General features: G+C 46.3%; 1 protein-coding gene across 4 annotated transcripts in view; it reads right to left on the reverse strand.

Annotated features, from left to right (window-relative positions):
• LOC147112623 (calcipressin-2-like) overlaps positions 1–22713 on the reverse strand; it is a 533757-nt gene that overhangs the window by 234735 nt on the left and 276309 nt on the right. Inside the window, exon 1 of one of the 4 annotated variants that reach the window (XM_085997078.1) lies at positions 2510–3122. The exons of the other annotated variants lie outside the window; for them this stretch is intronic. Coding sequence (XP_085853204.1) covers positions 2510–2596 — 87 coding nt within the window. The 5' untranslated portion in view covers positions 2597–3122. Of the gene's footprint in view, positions 1–2509; positions 3123–22713 lie in introns of those variants that run through there. 4 annotated transcript variants of the gene reach the window in all.

Below are 22713 nucleotides of genomic sequence, written 5' to 3' on the forward strand. Positions count from 1 at the left end.
AGAAAAGTTAAGTAATGTAGCGAAAAATTGAGTGGCTCTGATGTAGATGATATATCTGTGTTTCATTGCTATCCAGTGTCTGTTCCATTTTAACTCAATAAAACATCAAAAGCTTTAGATTTGTTTTAACATCTCTGTGGTTTATACAGAACACAGTGCAATAGAAGTACAGAGATATACAGCAGTAGTTCTCAAACTAGGGTCCGTGGACCCTTGGGGGCCATAGAGACTTTCCAGGGGGTCTGCGAAATAATGTGAGAGTGTGGCCTGAGGCAGGCTTGGTGTGAGCCGGGAGGTGGGAGTGGAGTGTGGCTGCCACATGTGCAGCACAGAGTGGGCTTGCTGTCGAACCTAAGAGGGCAGATGCCTGAATATTATAAACACATTTAGAATCAATTCCCAAATTGTTGTTTACCAACAAAGCTTTCCTAGTTGTCCAGACTAAGAAACAATACTTAGCTTCAAGTTGCAGTTTAGAGACCATCCCTTAAATCTGAGGGGTATGGCTAAAAGTTTAATCAGTTCGCAAGTCTCTTCCCTGGATAAAATGCTATGCTATTTTACAAGGAAGGAAAACAGACCAACTCAGCTAACCCACTAGAAAAACCCTCTTTACAACAGATCACAGACTGTGCAATGACACAATGGTGGCCAAAATCATGCCACCTTCTAAATACAGAGGGCTAGAAATTAGGTATAGCCCCGCCAGCTCGCTTGCGCCCAGAATTTACCGCTGGGCGCGGAGCCACTCGCGCCCATCGGATATTCAGTTTCAGCGCCCCAAGTCGAGGACGGCCGCTGTTCAAGGGTGTGGCCGCCCCCGCTTGGGGCGCTGAAACTGAATATCGGTGCGCTAGTTGCCGCAGCGCCACCTGCAGCGGAGCGGCAGGCTGCGGTACTGCAGGCCTTCCTCCCTCTCTTAAGGGGGAGGTGCCTGCAACAGCTGGAGCCCCGATCGCGAGTGCCGGCAAAAGAGCCCGGCACAACGGAGAAGTGCCGGGCTCCCGGAAACCAGCCGGCAATGCCGCGGGGGGGGGGGGGGGGGTGGAGGAGGCCGGGGAAGGAGGTGCGGGCAGGCGGCCGCCGAAAAAGCGGCCGACCGCACCTCCATCTTAAAGCGCCCCACTAAGGCTGCAGTACGGACCCGGTCTCTGAATGTTATTAGCGGCCGCCACGGAAGAGGCGGCCGCTACTGAAGATGGGGGTCGGACCGGTGTCGGAGCGGAACCGGGGCACTGCGCACACCGATGACGTCATCGGTGGCGGCGCAGCGCTACCGGCTACCGCCGCAATTAGCGCGTCACTGAATTTAGCCCGAAGTTTCCAGACTGGCGCAGAAGCCCTCTTTGGGTGGTAACTGGGCGCAAAGCCCACTGAATTTCTAGGCCAGAGTGTCCTTAGCATTACTATACCAATATTTTCAGGAAACGTGGTGGTAGAGTTTAAGCTGCGGAATTAGGGACACTTTCCCTCCCTCACCTGGGAAAAACATTATACCAAGGATAGACAGACTCTGCATTGCGAAGCAGGCACATCCATCTCACTGATATCTGTAAATAAATATCTGTTTTCTTAAAAGCATTATTAAAACACTATTTATATGCAGACCTTTCATATTATGAGTATTATATTGTATTATAATGTAGATTGGGGGGGGGGGGTCTGTGATTACTAATCCATTTGAAAAGTGAGACACACACACACACACGCACACACACAGGCTCTGTAATGTTAGGTAAAGGACTACAAAGGCTTGCGTTATGCCAAATACCACTTCGGTCCTGCAGCTAATTTTTTTAAGGTGCTGTTAGCTGCTCTTCACATGTGCAGCAAAATTATAGCCTGTATTTCCAAACAAGATTAGGTAATATTTAAGTTATCACAATCATGACAATGCACATATACTTACATTTTATTTGCCGTTAATTGTTTTGTTCCTTTTATTCCAAGCTGCTCCAAATTCCTCTTCAACTTCTTTCCTATGCTATTGATGCAGTCTAACCAGTCTCCTTACTTTTAATCTTCAGCTAACCAAATCCATTATCAAATAAATTCAGAAGAACAGCAAAGGGACAGGTTTGGCCAAACCAGGAGTTAGAGTTTAGTTATTTTAAGTCATTAGGAGAAATTGCGACATCCAACTTTAGTTGCATTAGGAAATAAGCTAATTCACACAATCAGGATCATATAGGCAGTTGTCAAGAGAATAAAGAGTAATAAGAAGGGTTAATCTACTGCTAAAGGATCCCATCATAATTTATTGTTTTGCAAAGTACATTTGCCTCCAGGAAAGTGGAAGCCAATTTTTAAACATACTGTACAATCAATTATTGTTACAGACAAAAAAAACTGCTCATTACTCCTGCTCTGTTTAAAGCATATTGTGCACAAGATTGTAATACAGTTACACAGCTGCATTCAGTCCAGAGGAAACATAAATACCACATTAAATGGGTAGTCTAAATATTTAGAGATAGCTGACAAAGTAAAGGAATATTAAATAGTATACCTTAATCTCTTGACTGGTAAAAACTTCCACATCGACCAGACAGGCAAGCAGTGTAGAAAGCTCACAGTCCATGTTAAGGGCTGGCATCCTCTCACTCACTAAAACTGCACTGACTATGACTACTTTGCTTTGTAAAGTGCACTTTACAAAGTAACAGACTGGACAAGCCGCATCAAGAATTAAACTACAAAAGTCTACTGTTAGAAGCTTTGTAGCTTAAAGCAAATGTGCTGTTGCCTCTCAGCCAGTAAGTGGCAGATTATTCCTCCGAGCTCTAACTCTGTCTACTGCAGCAGAAAGAGGACTGAGCAGCACGAACACCCTCTCTCAGTGATGACATCACTGCAAGACTGACATCAGCCGAATCTATTTTTTGTTTAAAGTCTTTTATCTTGAGGCTGTTCAGTGAAGCAAACTGAACATGATTATGTGCTAAACTTGAGTTAGGCCTATCCATCAAAACAGTGTTGTCTGCCACCGCCTCTGACTCACATCTACTGTAACTCGCCACTCAAATGCTTACACTCACACAAAAGAAACAACTCTGTTATAGCATTTCTTCTTTACCATGTTAAATAGATGACTTTTAATTTAAAATATCCATCTTTGACATTTGGAGCACCAGACTGCTTTTACACCCTAAATGAAAATATGTAATTCCCATTGGCTGATTCCCAAAACACTAGCATGGTTTTCAGTAAAATCACAGCCATTATAAGAGTAACATATGCCCCGTTGCTGTGAATTTCACTCTGGTGAATGGAAACAGCTCTACCTGATTTCATTATGTTCTTCTCATTGTGTCAAGAAGAAAATTAATGCCTGTAAATTTGTAGCCAGTGGACATTCTCACTGGTGTTTTGATTCTGTTTTTTGATATAAGCAACTAGAAGTCAGAGGCTGTATTTCTGAAAAAGAACACTTCATTTAGAAAAGCCTTTGCTTGCTTAGGCGCTGCACCCAGCTCTCACAATGCACCAGGAACAAACATTTTTTGCTCCCAGGCTAACCAGCCTTTGTGTTCCTGAAATGGATGAATGCTCAGGCCAAGAGAGTCCGCAGCTAAATGCTGATGTCTGAAAACAATCAGCTCAAGCTATTTTGAACCTTTTTTCCAATCTTCTTTCCACCCCAATTTTCCACAATAAATCATCCAAGATACTAACACAAGGGTCAACCTTTACCCCAACATACCTCATCAAAAAAAAAAGACACTATTTTATGATTCTTACAGCACACTTCAGCAAAGATAATTTAACTGTACAATTTACTTTCCAGCAAGGCTTTGGCATCCGATCATGATGCTTGACGTAAATCATTCAGCATGAGTGTACATTTCTCTTTCATCTTTGGTGATTAAATTTGTGTGCCATGATGCAAGCTGACAGAAATGACGGCAGCAGAAGATGAACATAAACCCTTTGTTGATTAGGATTTAACTAGGAATCTATATTAGTAGCCTCACAAACACCTAGGCCATGAACTTCCTCGGGTTCACTCCCGCTCTGCCACAATAAACACGGTTTCTGCCGCACTTCCATCGAAGTTAGGGTGGTGGAGCAGGAACACCTCCGAGGAGATTTCTGACCCTAGATGTCACAGCCATCTAATGTGCAACACAAAGCTACACATCACAGTGTTCAGTGGCTTATTTATTAAATATGTAAACTGACATTCATTGTAAGAATGTAATTTATTGTCTGATTTGTAACCACAATACTTTCCTTTCTGCCAAATTTTCCATATTTACCTTCCTCTTAAAGAAAGAATGAACTTGCATTAATGTAGCGCCTTTCACACTATCAGGACTTCCCAAAACACTAGTAATGTAGGGAATCATGGCAGCCAATTTGCACACAGCAAGGTCCCACAAACAGTAATTAAATAAATGATCGGAAAATCTGAAATGAAAACAGAAAATGCTGGAGATACTCAGCAGGTCAGGCAGCATCTGTGGAGAGAGAAACAGAGTTAACGTTTCAGGTCGATGACCCTTCGTCAGAACTGGAAAAGGCTGGAGATGGAACAGGTTTTTAAGCAAGTGTAGGGGCAGGGAGAGGGGGGAGGGGAGGAAAGAACAAAAGGGAAGGTCTGTGATAGGATGGCAGGCAGGAGAGATTAAGAGACAAAAGGGATGATGGTGCAAGGCAAAAGGAGATGGTAATGGGACAAGTTAAGAAACAAAAGATGGCTCTAGATGAAGTGTAAATGGCAATGGCTGAATGAACGACAGCTGCCATGTGAGAGAGAGAAAAAAACAATAGGGGCAGAGGTTATGGTCTGAAATTGTTGAACTCGATGTTGAGTCCAGAAGGCTGTAAAGTGCCTAATCAAAAGATGAGGTGTTGTTCCTTGAGCTTACGTTGAGCTTCATTGGAACAGTGTAAGAGGCCAAAGATGGAGAGGTCAGAATGGGAGTGGAGCGAAGAATTAAACTGACAGGCAACCGGAAGCTCTGGGTCACCCTTACGGACTGAACGGAGGTGTTCCGCAAAGTGGTCACCCAATCGTGAGCAGTGAATACAGTATACTAAATTGCAAGAAGTACAAGTAAATCGTTGTTTAAGCTCGAGGAACAGCACCTCATCTTTCGATTAAGCACTTTACAGCCTTCTGAACTCAACATTGAGTTCAACAATTTCAGACCATAACCTCTGCCCCTATCTTTTTTTTTCCTTTTTTTTATCGCTCTCTCACATGGCAGCTGTTGTTTATTCAGCCATTGCCATTTACACTTCATCTAGAGCCATCTTTTGTTTCTTAACTTGTCCCATTACCATCTCCTTTTGCCTTGCACCATCATCCCATTTGTCCCTTAATCTCTCCTGCCTTCCATCCTATCACAGACCTTCCCTTTTGTTCTTTCCTCCCCCACTCTCCCTGCCCTTACACTTGCTTAAAAACCTGTTCCATCTCCAACTTTTTCCAGTTCTGACAAAGGGTCATCGGCCTGAAACATTAACTCTGTTTCTCTCTCCACAGATGCTGCCTGACCCGCTGAGTATTTCCAGCATTTTCTGTTTTTATTTCAGATTTCCAGCATCCGCAGTATTTTGCTTTTGGATCAGATAATCTGTTTTAATTATGTTGGATAAATGTTGGCCAGGACATCGGGTGAACATGGATGCTCTTCTTCAAAATAGTACTGTGGGATCTTTTACGTTCCTCTGAGGGGACAGATCGGGCCTCAATTTAAGGTGTCATCTGAAAGATGGCACCTCCAACAGTGCAGTACTCCCTGAGTACTGCGCTGAAGTTTCAGCATACCTTATGCACTCAAGGCTCCGGAGTGGGGTTTGAACCCACAACTGTCTGACTCAGAGGCATGAGTGCTACCATTGAGCCAAAACTGACATCTGAAAGTTGCTGATGTATGTTTCCACAAGCATCCCTCAGTAAATTGCCCAAGTGTCCTGTGTGAGTCCAAACAGTAAAGGGTCAATTTTAATGATGCCTGGCAGTGGGCAGTTAAAATCGCCTGTGGGCCTGATCCACTAAGGTCCTGCTGTCTTCCTCTGGGTTCCGATTTTAACTGTTCTGAACAGGCAAGAGGGGCACCTGCCGGAAGTCAGCAGAATCATTTTTAAAATATGCAGATTGTGCTCTGATGACGTCAGCCCAACCTAGCATGAAGAGGAACCGGATCCAGAAGAGGAATGTTTCGGCTTCCCCTGGCCCAGGATTCCCCTCCCTTCCCCAGCCATGAAGCCTTCCCAAACCCCCTCCTAATTATGTACCTGAGTGCCAGGGTGCGCTGCTGAGGTCAGGACAGTTTGCCATCTGCCTCGGCCACCGCATGCATGACTCCCGCCAATAGTAAAATAGGGGCTTAAGTGTTGGCCGACCATCACCAACAAGGCTGTTCTTTCCCTCACCTGAAGCCTATATATACGCACTTCCAACAGACATCATTGGCTAATAATGAAGATAGTGAACCTTGGCCAATGTTTAACTTGTCCCTGTCCTTGTTTGCAGAGGACAATTACAGCATTCACCATAGCCAAGATTGGACAACTCAGCACAGACCAGGATTTGAACTTGGGACCTTCCTGATTTGAGTGACTCAGATGACACCATTCAGTGCATTGCCAACTGAACCACCAGAGCAGCTAATCACAACAATTACACATAATGAATGTTGTTTTTACTGTATCACAATAATTTAGGGGAATGCAAGGGGTGAAATTTCTGCCTGTAATAATTTTAGCACAAAAGTAGACCAGAGTATGAAGAGGTTAAACACACTTTTTATTCATTTCTATTTGTTCATTAAAATTTGCGACGGCAAGAATTTCACTCTTACAGAGATCAACTATATAACCATTTGAGAACACAAAGACCTTTTCTTCAATCATATCTTATCTAAAGAATTAATTTCCTGTAAACTTATAATGTTGAGGGTCGTAAAGAATCCCAGAACACTGTTAAATAGAAATGTCAAATCCATTTATATATAAACTGGATAGAAACAGATTCTTGGAAATGTTTTCATATAAGCAAATCTTTAGCAACTCAGTTTCTCCCTGACGCAGTACGGTTGTACAGTATATCTGTAAAACATCTAGTTACAAACAACATTTTTCCATCCTCTCCTTGTGTAACATCAGGATTCCACTGCATAAAAAAAGGATTTAATAGAAGGATCAGCACATGTGGTATTTATCACTATTGTGTGCTGTACTTATAAAAAAAAACAAGCTGAACAGTAATGCAGAAATGCAGAATTACCTTGGCTGCAAACCAGATTTTGTGCATAATCTGGAAAGGAATGTGTAACAGTGCTATCTAGTTAAAATGTACAGCTAACAGGACTGAATACAATAAAAAAGCAACACTGCTTTACATTCATTTAATTATATACACTTCTGCACTTTAAATATAGCCACTTTATTGAGCCATTAGCCAAGCTGGCTAATTATAGATGGTACTAGTTAAAGTTCTATGATGTTTCCAAACTGTGCCATGTTGAATCCGGTTCAATTTTCCATCCATTTAACTTAATGGACAGAAAATCGGGTCGGCTTCGTAATGGGTGCACAGTACTCTCTGGACAATTTTCCTCTGCTGCTGTGCAAGGCTCAGCCGTGCACTTACCAGCTGCGCCTTCAGGACAGCCTAACAAAGAGTCTTCTTTAACATCTACATGATTGGAATGAGTCTGTTTTTTCCATCTGATTCCTTTATGAGTAATATGTCACTGAGGAATATTCTAAGTTCTATGAAAAACACATCCCTAATAAAAACACCCCAAAAATAACAAAGTAATTTAGTACAGTATAAATGGTATTAACAGCTTCCTGCATTATAGAACCACTTACCTTCAGCCACCTCACTCTCAATGATTGGTTTCAACTCTTCACACTGATTTGGAGTATGGAGAGTAACGGTTTACCCATCTGAGGCCGGTGGGTCATCATCATCTTCCTAATGCACACATTACTCAAATCCTATCGAAAGAAATGATTCACTGCAAATATCTGATGCTAATTAGCTACAGCATACATTGTTCCCAGACTAAGATGGCTCAAGCAGCCTGCTCCAAGGCTACCATCAATGGTCCTGTATAGCAGGCGTACAACAGAGGTCTTGGGTGTTTTTTCCACTAGCATTTCCTCCCAGTCTATAGGGAATGTGACTCCCCTATGCTTGGCATTTCCTATTGATAGACCCTGCTGAGATTAGGAGCTCGGAGTGTGACAAACTGCAAACATGAATCTACATTCAACCATCTGTGCATGCAAGACTTTGGTATATCAATGAGCTGTTCCTGTGCTTTGTCCCAAGAATATTTTATAAATTATAGTACAAAAGCAAAATACTGTGGATACTGGAAATCTGAAATAAAAACAGAAAAGGTCACAGACCTGAAACTGTGGCCGCGATTTTGCCGGCGCTCAGAGGGCAGGTTCGGAGGCGGGTCAGTTGTTAAATTCCAAATGATTGACGGTGGGTTTGGAACCCGCCGCTGACCCGCCTCCACACTACTTTCCAAAGTGTCGGGCCGGCGCCTTCACAGCCGACCCGACACCAAGCAGCGGGAGAGACATTTAAGGTTGTTAACAGCTTGTTAACTCCTTGTTAAATGCTATTTTGCCAGGCTTATTCCATTTTCACACATTTTCAACGTGTTTCACGTCGTTCGGCAAACACGCCAGCTGAGTGTGTCGGGTCTTCCAATGAGCTGAATCGTTCACAGCTGCAACTGCTGCATATAAACTTACCTATCACACCAGTTCATTTTCAAAAGGCCAAAGTGGCTGAATTCATGATTTGGAGGAGACCTTTGAGCTGTATTGAGGTTGTGAGTGTGTGCTGTGAACTCTATATGCACTGTCACCTCCTTAGAATAAGCTCTCACCCCATTGACTTACTCCTGATAATATCTCATCCGCAACTTCCAGATATAACAGCAGAATGGGAACCATTTATACTCTCTCATCCTGGTCCTCAGAATCGGAAGAGGATCATCCGCAGCAGCAGCAGAACCAGGCACAGCAGCAGCACCAACAGCAAGAGCTCCAACCTTCTCCTCAGCCGCCGGATGCTGCACAGGGCAGAGGCTGTCAGGGCTTGGCTGCCCCGCGCCGCAGGAGATACCCCCAACACAGGGTTTACAGGCAGAGGATGAGCTTCCTCAACATGAGTGAGCAGCAGTGCCAAAGGAGGCTGAGACTTTTGCGAGAGGTAGTCGCTGACATCTGCACAATGCTGCACCAAGACCTGCAGCCCAGAGGAGCGGGTGGACACTCCTTACCAGTGGCTGTCAAAGTCACCACCGCATTCAACTTCTTTGCATCGGGGTCCTTCCAGGGATCAGCAGCAGACATTAGCGGCATCTCCCAGTCAGCCACACACAAATGCTTCACGCAGGTTATCGAAGCCCTCTTTGAAAAGTCCGCCAATTACATCCACTTTCCAACTGATGAAGCAAGTGTTACCGCATGGGCACTAGGCTTTGTCAATCTGGCTGGCTTTCCACGGGTGCAGGGCGTCATTGATTGCACCCATGTGGCCATCAGGGCACCCCATAACAACCCAGCAGTATTTGGGAACCGCAAAGGCTTCCACTCCCTTAACGTGCAGCTGGTGTGTAACCACAGGAAGAGCATTATGCATGTGTGCACCAAGTTCCCTGGCAGCTGCCATGACTCTTACATCCTGCGGCAGTCCACTGTGCCTCAGCTCTTCGCTCCACCAAATGACCTTTCCGGATGGCTCCTTGGAGACAAGGGCTATCCCCTGAAGACGTGGCTAATGACACCGATGAGGAGGCCATCAAACGAGTCTGAGGAGCGCTACAATCAGAGGCACATTTCCACCAGAAGTGTCATTGAGCAAACAATAGGGTTGCTCAAATGCGCTTCAGATGCCTGGACAGATCTGGTGGAGCCCTACAGTATGCACCAGCCAGGGTCTGCAGAATCATCGTGGTCTGCTGTGCCCTGCACATCGCACTGCAGCGGGAATTAGTGCTGCCTGAGGAACAGGTCGCAGAGCACACAGCCTCTTCAGAGGAGGAGGAGGAGGAGGAAGAGCCGGAGGAGGAAGAGCCGAATGAGGTTGCAGATGAGGAACACCTGGAGGAGGTGGCTGACCCAGAGCGACCAGCACACGAGCACATTGCTGCCCGTGAGGCAAGGGATGGCCTAATCCATGGCAGATTCACTTAACTTTGGCATCACTTACATGTGGCTGCCACATGCACATGAAGGTTTGCATGGCCCCACTTCCACACCATAGAGCAGCCCTACAATGAACTGTGCATTCCTAGCTCTTTTACCACCATTGCTTCAGATGAAAGGCACCCTCACCCCTCACTGTGCCACTTCCAAATGTGAGCACACATAGGGCAATGCTTTGAAACATTCACATGACATCACTTTAATACAATAAAATAATAGAACACAAACATTACACTGATTTATATGAAAGCAATTAAGTGACTACCCTTGTGACTATTTGTGTGTTAGCTTTCTCTTACACGTGCTTCTTCGTGGTGCTTCCCCTGTGGCTTCAGCAGATGCAGAGGCAGCCTGTTCACTTCACTGCTGCGCCTGCTTAGACGCCTTTGGCGGTCGTCCTCTGGGTCGTGGAGCCTGTGAGGGCCCCGCCAAATTCTGCTCTTCCTGCGGCTGTGCAGGGGAAGACTCGGCTATCTCTGTTGGGAGAGGCATCTGGGGCTCTGACTGAGGGGTTGGCAATGGAATGGCAGTTTGAGCGCTTGGAGAAGAGCCCCCACTTCCATTTCCCCTTCCACCACCATCCCTCTCGTGGGCCACCCACACTTCTCTGCCGCGGCAAGTAGCTGGAGAGCACCTTGCTGCACATCAGTGGGGCCATGAGGGCCCGTGTCTGAGCTGACATTAATCATAACAAGGACATCCATGAACCTCTGGTTTCTCTCCTCGATAGATGCCCATCTATCCTTCATAGCTGACCATCTATTTAGAAGTGTTACCATGTTCTCCTGTGTCTGGCGATTTATGTTCTCCATGGAGGTTGCCATCCTTTCCATGGCAGCACCTACATTTGCCAGTGCCTGCACCATGGCGCTGCTCATATTTGAGATGGAATCCTCCATTCTCTGCATACTCGCAGTCACCGTGGCTGCTAGACCAGTCAGAGCCTCCTGCACTTGTTCCTAAAGCTCCAGCTCCGCTCTCTTTCTGGATGGCCCCCGAGGCTCAGCGTCTGCATGCAGCTCAGCACAGTTAGGAGAGTCCTGCGGTCTCCGACGAGGACTCTCCACTGCTGTCCCTGTCTCCACCATCTGCTCTTGCTCACTTGTGATTTGTGATACACCAGGTGACAACACTACTCTATCTCACGTTGGATCCACCGAGGTGTGCGTCTCTGTGCTGATGCAGGGTGTGCTCATTTCTGCTGACGATGCTCCCTCAGAGGCTGGAGGTTCCTCTGAGGAGTCCTTCTGCTCTTCCTCCTGGACAGTAGGGAGGGGGGCTCTTGATGCTCCTGTGGGAGAATAAAGACATGATTTAGACGTGATATGTACTTTGCACACACATTCCCTTGTGCAAATAATTAGCACTCAATCTCTATGAACATCATGGGGGAAAAATTCAGTTGGTTGCGCCACCCGTTAGCGCCTTAAGAGGGCGCTAAGTGGGGCGCAAACCAACTAGCGCCCGGGCGCGGCACTGCCCACGCCTCCCGCCAAATTCAGCGGGAGGTTGGTGGTGGTGCTAACCGTTAGCGCAGTGCCGCTGGCGATTACGTCATCGGTGTGCGCAGCGCCCTGCTCACGCCCCGGCCGCGATCTTCGGGAGTGCCCCCTGATTTACCGCCGGACGCTATGTCCGACAGGGTCAGGGTGGCATACCTGCGGCTGGGGAGGCGCAAATTAAAGGCGCGGTGCGGGGCGGCCATTTTTGTTGTTGGCTGCCTGCCAGCACCTGCCTGCGCTCCCGTCCCCGGCATCCGGAACCCACCTCACCCGCGGAGTGCCGGCTGCGCTCCAAGAGCCTGGCACTTCTCTTGGGTGCCGGGCTCTTTTGCCTGCACTCCTGATCCCCGGGGGCCCAGCCGGGCCCCAGATCGCGCTGCACAAGGCCCCTCTCCTTTAAGAAGGGGAGGAAGGCCTGCAATATTGCAGCATGACGTGCTGCAGCGTGTGGCGCTGCAGCACGTAGCGCCACGATATTCACTCACAGTGCCCCAAGAGGGAGGCAGGGCGCCTCCAGTAGCGCCCCGCTTCCCTTTGGGGCGCAACCAACCAATTTCCAGCACAGGAGCGCTAATTTTTAGCGCCCCGGCAAAGTTAGTACCCCAAACGAGGCAATACTGAATTTCTCCCCCCATATCCCATATGAGTTACTCATGAATGCCAAATCAGATATTTGGAAAATAATTCTGTTACCAGGTTGTTCTGCTGAACCCGTCTCTCCGACCCCCACTTCAAGCTCCTCAGCACCTCCAACAATGTCCAGAGCTGACTCCTCAGCGTGGGTGAGCTGCACCACAGATGGTGGTCCTCCTCCTGTTCTCTCCCTCTCCCACTTATTGTGGGATCTCTTTTCCTGCAATGAGGGACAGAAGTGCAGCTTTAGTGAGACTGCTGGAATGAGTGTAAAGAATGGATAGGATAGATGTTTGGAGGGAGACTATGATGGAGTGAAGTGCCAATACCAATTTTACTCCTTGTGAGTTGTTAGTTGTTGTCATGGCATAACATTGAGAGTGATTGTGAGGGAGTGTGTGTGGGGGGTGCATAGAAAGATGGGGATGTGATTCCGTACATTTTTTAAAAATTCATTTATGGGATGTGGGGGTCGCTGGCAATCCCAGCATTTATTGCCCATCCATAGTTGCCCTTGAGAAGGTGGTGTTGAGCCACCTTCTTGAACCGCTGCAGTCCGTGTAGTGAAGGTATTCCCACAGTGCTGTTAGGTAGGGAGTTCGAGGATTTTGACCCAGCGACGATGAAGGATCGGCGATAAGCTTCTTAGTCAGGGTGGTGTGTGACATGAATCTTGTCATTCATGTGGAAATGACTTAGGAAATAATACTGGGTGGCCTGCTGGTGTCGCTGTCCAGGGAGACAGAGTACTAGGCACAGGCAGGTAGTGCAGGGGTCCCCTGTGGACATCCCCCTCTCAAACAGATACACCACTTTGAGTAATGTTGGGGGGATGGCTTATCAGAGGAAGGCAGCAGCAGCCAACTTGCTTGCACCAGGGGTAGCTCTGCTGCACAGGACGGGAGGAAAAAGAGGGGTAGAGCTATAGTAATAGGGGATTCTATTGTAAGGAGAATAGATAGGCGTTTCTGTGGCCGCAAACGAGACTCCAGGATGGTGTGTTGCCTCCCTGGTGCAAGGGTCAAGGATGTCTCAGAGTGGCTGCAGAACATCTTGGAAGGGGAGGGTGAACAGCCAGCTGTCGTGGTACATATAGGTACCAACGATATAGGTAAAAAACGGGATGAGGTCCTAAAAGCTGAATATAGGGAGATAGGAGGTAAATTTAAAAATAGGACCTCAAAGGTAGTAATCTCAGGATTGCTACCAGTGCCACGTGCTAGTCAGAGTAGAAATAGAAGGATATTTCAGATGAATACGTGGCTAGAGAAATGGTGCCAGGGGGAGGGATTCAAATTCCTGGGACATTGGAACTGGTTCTGGGGGAGGTGGGACCAGTTCAAACCGGACGGTTTGCACCTGGGCAGGGCCAGGACCAATGTCCTAGGGGGAGTATTTACTAGTGCTCTGGGGGAGGGTTTAAACTAAAATGGCAGGGGGTTGGGAGCCTGAGCAGGGAGACAGAGGAAAGGGAAACAAGGATAAAAGCAAAAGATAGGAAGGAGAAAAACAAAAGTGGCAGTCAGAGAAATCAACGGTTTAAATCAAACATGGCCACAGTAAATAATAATTCTAATAGGTCTAACAGTGTTAAAAAAACAAGCCTGAAGGCTTTGTGTCTTAATGCGAGGAGCATTCGTAATAAGGTGGATGAATTAGCTGCGCAAATAGAGGTAAACGAATATGATTTGATTGGGATTACGGAAACATGGCCCCAGGGTGGCCAAGGCTGGGAACTCAACATCCAGGGGTATTCAATATTCAGGAAAGATAGGCAAAAAGGAGAGGGAGGTGGGGTAGCATTGCTGGTTAAAGAAGGGATTAACACAATTGTAAGGAAGGATATTAGCTCTGATGATGTGGAATCTGTATGGGTAGAACTGAGAAATACCAAGGGGCAGAAAACGTTACTGGGAGTGGTATATAGACCTCCAAACAGTAATGCGGAGGTTGGGGATGGCATTAAAAGGGAAATTAGAGAAGCATGCAATAAGGGCACAGCAGTTATCATGGGTGACTTTAATCTACATATAGATTGGGCTAACCAAATTAGTAACAATACTGTGGAGGAGGAATTCCTGGAGTGTATACGGGATGGTTTCCTGGACCAATATGTCGAGGAACCAACCAGAGATCAGGCCATCTTAGACTGGGTATTATGTAATGAGAAAGGATTAATTAGCAATCTTGTTGTACGAGGCCCCTTGGGTCGGAGCGATCATAATATGATAGAATTCTTCATTAAGATGGAGAATGAATTAGTTGACTCAGAGACTAGGGCCCTGAATTTAAATAAAGGAAACTACGATGGTATGAGGCGCAAGTTGGGTAGGATTGATTGGGGAATGTCACTCAAAGGGTTGATGGTGGATAGGCAATGGCAAACATTCAAAGACCGCATGGATGAACTACAGAATTTATTCATCCCAGTTTGGCATAAAAATAAAACAAAAAAGGTGACTCAACCGTGGCTAACAAGGGAAATTAGGGATAGCATAAGATCCAATTGAGGACATATAAATTGGCCAGAAAAAGCAGTAAACCTGAGGATTGGGAGCAGTTTAGGATTCAACGAAGGAGGACAAAGGGATTAATTAAGAAAGGGAAAATAGAATATGAGAGTAAGCTTACAGGGAACATAAAAACTGACTGTAAAAGCTTTTATAGATATGTGAAGAGAAAAAGATTGGTGAAGTCAAGCGTAGGTCCCTTGCAGTCAGAATCAGGGGAATTTATAATGGGGAACAAAGAAATGGCAGACCAACTAAATACATATTTTGGTTCTGTCTTCACAAAGGAGGACACAAATAAGCTCCCAGAGATGTCGGGGAACATAGGGTCCGATGAAAGGGAGGAACTGAAAGAAATCAGTATTTGTAGGGAGATAGTATTAGGGAAATTGATGGGATTGAAGGCCGATAAATCCCCAGGGCCTGATAATCTACATCCTAGGGTACTTAAGGAAGTGGCCCTGGAGATAGTAGATGCATTGCTGATCACCTTCCAACATTCGATGGAATCTGGAACAGTACCCATGGATTGGAGGGTAGCTAATGTTACCCCACTATTCAAAAAAGATGGTAGAGAGAAAACAGGGAATTACAGACCGGTAAGCCTGACATCGGTAGTGGGGAAAATGCTAGAGTCCATTATAAAAGATGTAATAGCAAAGCACTTGGAAAACAGTGACAGGATCGGACAAAGTCAACATGGATTTACAAAAGGTAAATCGTGCTTGACTAATCTACTGGAATTTTTTGAGGATGTAACTGGTAAAATAGATAAGGGAGAACCAGTGGATGTGGTGTATTTGGACTTTCAGAAGGCTTTCGTTAAGGTCCCGCATAAGTGATTAGCATGTAATGTTAAGGCACATGGGATTGGGGGCAAGGTATTGACTTGGATAGAGAACTGATTGGCAGACAGAAAGCAAAGAGTTGGAATAAACGGGTCTTTTTCTGAGTGACGGGCAGTGACTAGTGGCGTACCGCAGGGATCGGTCTTTGGACCCCAGCTATTCACAATATATATTAATGATCCAGACAAGGGAACTAGATGTAATATCTCCAAATTTGCAGATGACACAAAGCTAGGTGGGCGTGTGTGCTGTGAGGAGGATGCCGAGAAAGTACAGGATGATTTGGACAGGTTGGGTGATTGGGCAGAAGCATGGCAGATGCAATATAATGTGGATAAATGTGAGGTTATCCACTTTGGTGGCAAAAACAGGAAGGTAGATTATTATCTGAATAGCAATAGATTGAGAGAAGGGGAAGTGCAACGAGACCTGGGTGTCCTTGTGCACCAGTCGCTGAAGGTACGCATGCAGGTGCAACAGGCAGTTAAGAAGGCAAATGGTATGTTGGCCTTCGTAGCGAGAGGGTTTGAGTACAGGAACAAGGATGTCTTGCTGCAGTTGTACAGGGCCTTGGTGAGACCACATCTTGAGTATTGTGTGCAGTTTTGGTCGCCTTATCTGAGGAAGGATGTTCTTGTCATGGAAGGAGTTCAGCGAAGATTCACCTGGCTGATACCTGGGATGGCAGGAATGACGTATGAGGAGAGATTGGGTCGATTGGGCTTGTACTCGCTGGAGTTTAGAAGAATGAGAGGGGCTCTCATTGAAAGTTATAAAATTCTGACAGGACTGAACAGACTAGATGCAGGAAGGATGTTCCCGATGGTCGGGGAGTCCAGAACCAGAGGTCACAGTCTAAGGATAAGTGGTAGGCCATTTAGGACAGAAATGAGGAGGAATTTCTTCACCCAGAGAGTGGTGAACCTGTGGAATTCTCTACCACAGAAGGCAGTAGAGGCCAATATATTAAATATATTCAAGAAGGAGTTGGATATATTTCTTAAGGCTAAAGGGATCAAGGGGTATGGGGAGAAAGCAGGGACCGGGTACTGAATTTGAATGATCAGCCATGATCGCATTGAATGGCGGAGCAGGCTCGAGGGGCTGAATGGCCTACTCCTGCTCCTATCTTCCATGTTTCTATGTTGAGAGTATAAATACTCGAGCATGGGCCCAGCTTGCTCAGGACATTCTTTAACAGGAACTAGTGAAGAACACAACTAGATCTCCATGTTGAAAAATAGTTGATTAAAGCCTTGTTTAATACTCAGACCAAGTGCCTAGTAGTTTTCTTACGTCAGTATGTGACTTGGAGGGGAACCTGGAGGTGGTGGTGTTCCCATGCGTCTGCTGCCCTTGTCCTTCCAGGTGGAAGAGGTTGCGTGTTTAGGAGGTGCTGCCGAAGAAGCCTTGGCGAGTTGCTGCAGTGCATCTTGTAGGTGGCATGCACTGCAGCCATGGTATGCTGGTGGTGGAAGGAGTGAATGTTTAAGGTGGTAGATGGGGTGCCAATCAAGCAGAATGCTTTGTTCTGGATGGTGTCGAGCTTCTTGAGTGTTGTTGGAGTTGCACACATCCAGGCAATTGGAGAGTATTCCATCACACTCCTTACTTGTGCCTTGTAGATGGTGGAAAGGCTTTAGGGAGTCAGGAGGTGAAACACTCACTGCAGTATACCTAGCCTCTGACCTGCTCTTGTTGCCACAGTATTTATGTGGCTGGTCCAGTTAAGTTTCTGCTCAATGGTGGCCCCTAGGATGTTGATGGTGGGGGATTCGGCGATGGTAATGCCACTGAATGAATGTCAAGGGGCAGTGGTTCGACTCTCGCTTTTTGGAGATAGCCATTGCCTGGCACTTCTGTGGCGCGAATGTTACCTGTCATTTAGCTGCCCAAGCCTGAACGTCATCCAGGTCTTGTTGCATGTGAGCATGGACTGCTTCATTATCTGAGGAGTTGCGAATGGCACTGAACACTGCAGTCATATGTGAACATCCCCATTTCTGACCTTATGTTAGAGGGAAGGTCATTGATGGAGCAGCTGAAGATGGTTGGGCCTAGGACACTGCCCTGAGGAACTCCTGCAGCGATGTCTTGGGGCTGTGATGATTGACTTTCAAGCACCACAACCATCTTCCTTTGTGCTAGGTATGACTCCAGCCAGTGGAGCGTTTTCCCCCCGATTCCCATTGACTTCAGTTTTACTAGGGCTCCTTCATGCCACACTCGGTCAAATGCAGCCTTGATGTCAAGGGCAGTCACTCTCACTTCTCCTCTGGAATTCAGCTCCTTTGTCCATGTTTGGACCAAGGCTGTAATGAGGTCGGGAGCCAAGTGGTCTTGGCGGATCCCAAACTGGGCATCAGTGAGTAGGTTATTGGTGCATAAGTGCCGCTTGATAGCACTCTCGATGACACCTTCCATCACTTTGCTGATGATTGAGAGTAGACTGATGGGGCGATAAATAGCCGGATTGGATTTGTCATGCTTTTTGTGGACAGGACATGCCTGGGCAGTTTTCCACATTGTCGGATAGATGCCAGTGTTATAGCTGTACTGGAACAGCTTGGCTAGAGGCATGGCTCGTTCTGGAGCACAAGTCTTCAGCACAACAGCCGGGATGTTGTCGGGGCCCATAGCCTTTGCTGTATCCAATGCGTTCAGCCGTTTCTTGATATCACGTGGAGTGAATCGAATTGGCTGAAGACTGGTTTCTGTGATGGTGGGGACCTCAGGAGTAGGCCAATATGGATCATCCACTCGGCACTTCTGGTTGAAGATGGTTGCAAACGCTTCAGCCTTGTCTTTTGCACTCATGTGCTGGGCTGCACCATCATTGAGGATGGGGATATTCATGGAGCCTCCTCCTCCCGTTAGTTGTTTAATGGTCCACCACCATTCAGTACTGGATGTGGCAGGACATATGGAGAGAGGGATGGGTGACGGGGCAAGGGATGTTGAGGTGAGTTAGGATGTGCAGGAGGAGGGCTGGCAACGCAGAATGATGGGGATGTGAAGACAGGCACAGCAGAATGAAGTTAAGTGTGTTGTTATACTCACTTTTGCTGAACGCAGGAGATCATTGAACCTCTTCCTTCACTGGAAACCGGTGTGTGTACAGATAGACCTCGCATTCACCTCCTCAGCAATTTGCAATAAGGCTGCCTTGGCGTGCTGAGGAGGCTTCCTCCTTCTATCCGAAGGGACAGAACCGCCTTGCGCCCTCTTACTCCCTCCACAAGAACATGGAGGGAGTCATCATCAAAGCGAGAAGCCTTTGTTCTAGGTGCAGTCATCTCGACAAACACCAGCACTCAGGCGCATCAAAATGTAAATGAAAGCCTAAGGGTACATGGGCCCCTCAAATACAACTGCTTCAAAGACGTCATCAAAGGCGAGCAGCAGACCAGTACCCACTGATTGGGCCGGGTAACATGCACAGCGGGCTTAATAAGCCCAATCTACTCAAAATCGTTATCGCATTGCAGATGGAACCGGCATCGGGTCCGGAACCTGCCAAACACCGAACTCGACGCGAACCCAGCTCCAGACAGAAAATCCAGCCCATTAACTCTGTTTCTCTCTCCACCGGTGCTGCCTGACCTACTGAGTATTTCCAGCATTTTCTGTTTTTATTATAAATTATAGTATTTGCTTAGTAAAATGAAGAAAAAAGACACTGAGGGCGCTAACAGGGCGCAAAGCAACTAGCGCCTGGGCGCGCCGCCGCTAACGCCTCCCACGAAATTCAGCACCCCAGCCACGATCTTTGGTAGCGCCCCCTGACTTACCGCCGGCCGCTATGTCCGACGAGGTCAGGGAGGCCTACCTGTGGCCAGGGTGGCGCTATTTAAAGGCGAGGTGCCTTGGACATTTTTGTTGCTGGCTGCCTGCCAGCACCTGCCTCCGCTCCCGTCCCCGGGCCCCTTACCCGCACCCCCCCTCCCGGCGGCGTGCCGGCTACGCTCTAGGAGCCCGGCACTTCTCGAGTGCCGGGCTCTTTTGCTGGCATTCCTGATTCCCGGGGGCCCAGCTGGGTCCCGGGTCGTGGTGCGCAAGGCCCCTCCCCTTTAAGGAGGGGAGGAAGGCCTGCAATACCGTGGCACATAGCGCTGCCATATTCCCTCAGAGCGCCCCAAGAGGGAGGCGGGGCACTTCCCGTAGTGTCACGCTTTCCTCTTGGGACGCAACCACTCCATTTCGGTCGCGGGGGTGCTAATTTTTTCGGGGTGCGGTGAAGTTAGCACCCTAAAGGGGGCGCGACTCAATTTTTTGCCCACTGTGTTTTCATGATAAGTTTTATAGCAGTCCTCATGGACTAAGGAGAAAGACAAGATGAAAATAATTTATGCCTTTCCGCTGGTTCCTACAAACCATTGTCACTAATCTGCTACTATAATCAGGTATTCTCCCCAATAATCATGTAACTCACAAATGTAAATTAATTATGTAAAAATAAATTTTCACAAAATATATTTATTTCTTCAGTGAATTGATTTGATTTTCAAATGCTTTCTGGACTGAATCTCCTGGTTCAGACCTTTCAGTAGTAATTCACTTGATTGCATTTAATGTCACTTTAGTGAGAAATTATGTTCCAAGGATGCACCACTTACACTGTTCAGTTACTCAATTTGTCCCTTTAAATCTTGAATTGACACATTCAAATGAACAATAATACCTATCAGATGTCATTTGACTCTCTTTGTTTCATTTTGACTCAAAAAAATGGGATCCTGAATAATCTCTGTAATTAAATAAAACCTCCCTAAATCATATTTTCTTCATCACAGTATAAGTTATATTCACTGTCCAGAGAAGTTATTATTATCTCCAGTGTATTAAATATGCTTCTGATTGGTTGACTGGAATCCTTTATGACATTTTTGTACATTACATTCCTACAGAGGATATTATCAAGTTTTGATATTAACATAGTTCTGTCTGTTTCAATGGGTTTGAAATGTGTGTCATTCTTGTCCATCAGAAACGTCATGCCTAACACCTTCTCATTGTTGACATTCTGTAACATTATCCTGAACACTACTGGCCTGACACATCTCCACTAGTGCCACAAAATGATCATGATAATGATAAATACCTTTCTACTTGTGATATGATTACAATCTTGCATTTGCTGTTATTAAAGAAGCTGGTAGTTTTGCATTCAATGAAGTCGTAACACCAAGAACTCGGGAATCCATACAAGAAAATAATTCAAATGACATTTAAACTAAAAAATGTATATACTAGATGAGTAGGTGTCAAAGAAAGAGATTAGTAGGGGTGACCAAAAGCTTGATCAAAGAGATGGGTTTTAAGCAGGATCTGAAAGGAGGAGAGGGAGGTGGCGAGGTGGAGGGGCTAGGGAGGAAATTCCAGAATGTGGGGCCTAGACGGCTGAAGGCACGGCCACCTATGGTGGGATGAAGGAAGGGGGTTGAACGAGAGGCCAGAGTCAGAGAAACGGAGAGTTCGGACAGCGATTGTTGGGCTGCAGAAGGTTGCAGATATAGGGAGGGGTGAAACCATTAAATATGGCGATGAGAATTTTAAATTTGAGGCACTGGAGCCAATTTAGCTCTGGGAAGACAGAAGTGATGGTAGGACCTGGTGTGGGATAGTGTACGGGCAGAAGAGTTTTGGATGAACTGAAGTTTAATGTGGGTGGCGGAGAGGAGGATTTGTGACTTTGGTTAGGGCCATTTTGATGCTATGGTGGGGGTGGGAGGGGGGGGAACTTGATTGGAGAAATTGAAACAGGGACTTGCATGAGACAAATAGATTTTCAACAATTTTGTAGCAGAAAAGGAGATTGGAGATAAGATGGTAGCTTGCATGGACAGATGATGGGTTTTTGAGGAGAGAGTGATGATAGTGATTTTCAAAGGGAGGGGGAACCATTTACAATGTCAGCTACCATGAGGGCCAGGAAGGGAGATTGGTGGTCAGCAGTTTAGTGGGAATGAAGTGTATTTTATGGCGAGATGAGCTTGGAGTGGGCATGAAGGGAGATTGGAAAGAGACATGGATTCAGGGCTAGGGGAGGGGGGAACCTAGTGGGAGGTTTGGTTTGATGGGGAAGGGGTGCAAGCAGCACAAACAGTTGAACAGAGGGTTTCAATTTTAGTAATAAAGAAGCCCATGAGCTCCTCATACTTGTTGTTGGAGGTGGGGGTAGAAGAGATGGGAAGTAGGGTTTAAGGAGATGGTTGGTCGTGAAGAAAAGAAGCCAGGCATTGTCTTTGGTCTCCAGTATGATCCTGGAGTAATGGGTGGTTGTGGCAGAAGAGAGTTAGGGCTGATAATGCTTGATATGGTCCAGCCAAATCTGGCGACAAAAGACTAAACCAGTTGTGCACCAGATACGCTCCAGTCTGCGTCCCTTGGACTTGGAGGAGTGAAGGTGAGGACCATACCAGGGAGTGGTCAGAGATGGATTTTTTTTTAAAGAGACCAGAGAAAGCAGACTGAGAGAGGGCGAGCAGAAAGAGAAGGAGCAAGAGAGAGTTATTTCAGGAAGATTCCAAGAAGGTGTTAGGAGGTTTTCTAGAAAGGGCAGAAAGTTAAAAAATAAATTATAAAGAACTCTTAAAGCACTTCTGCAGATACCAATGAGATTGTTAAGAGTTTAATGGGACAGAAGTAAAGCTTGTAAAGTATCACAGCTATTAGTTAATGGCTAAAGTCTCTGAGCTCAAAGAAAGTAAAGTAACTATATAGAAAAACAAAGAACATACAAAACTACTTAAATTAGGACAAGAAGAAAACAACTGAAAAAAAGATAATGACTACAGATGGTGATATTGGCTATGGACAACAACTCACCAAGGGCATCACCAGAGGAGAAGCTGATCAACCAGAGGAAGGCCATGCTACAGCAGTCTGCCTGCCAAAAGGATGAGACTCTATGTTTTATATTCATATTTTCGAGGAATATATGAATTCTGAAACATTGCAGGGACATGTTGAATATGAACTGCTAATGTAACCTTGCAATAACCTTGCTATTCTACGATCTTGGACATT

This window comes from Somniosus microcephalus, chromosome 9, assembly GCF_052327205.1.
Source record: "Somniosus microcephalus isolate GS21.2 chromosome 9, FLI_Smic_1.0, whole genome shotgun sequence".
Taxonomy (NCBI): Eukaryota; Metazoa; Chordata; class Chondrichthyes; order Squaliformes; family Somniosidae; genus Somniosus; species Somniosus microcephalus.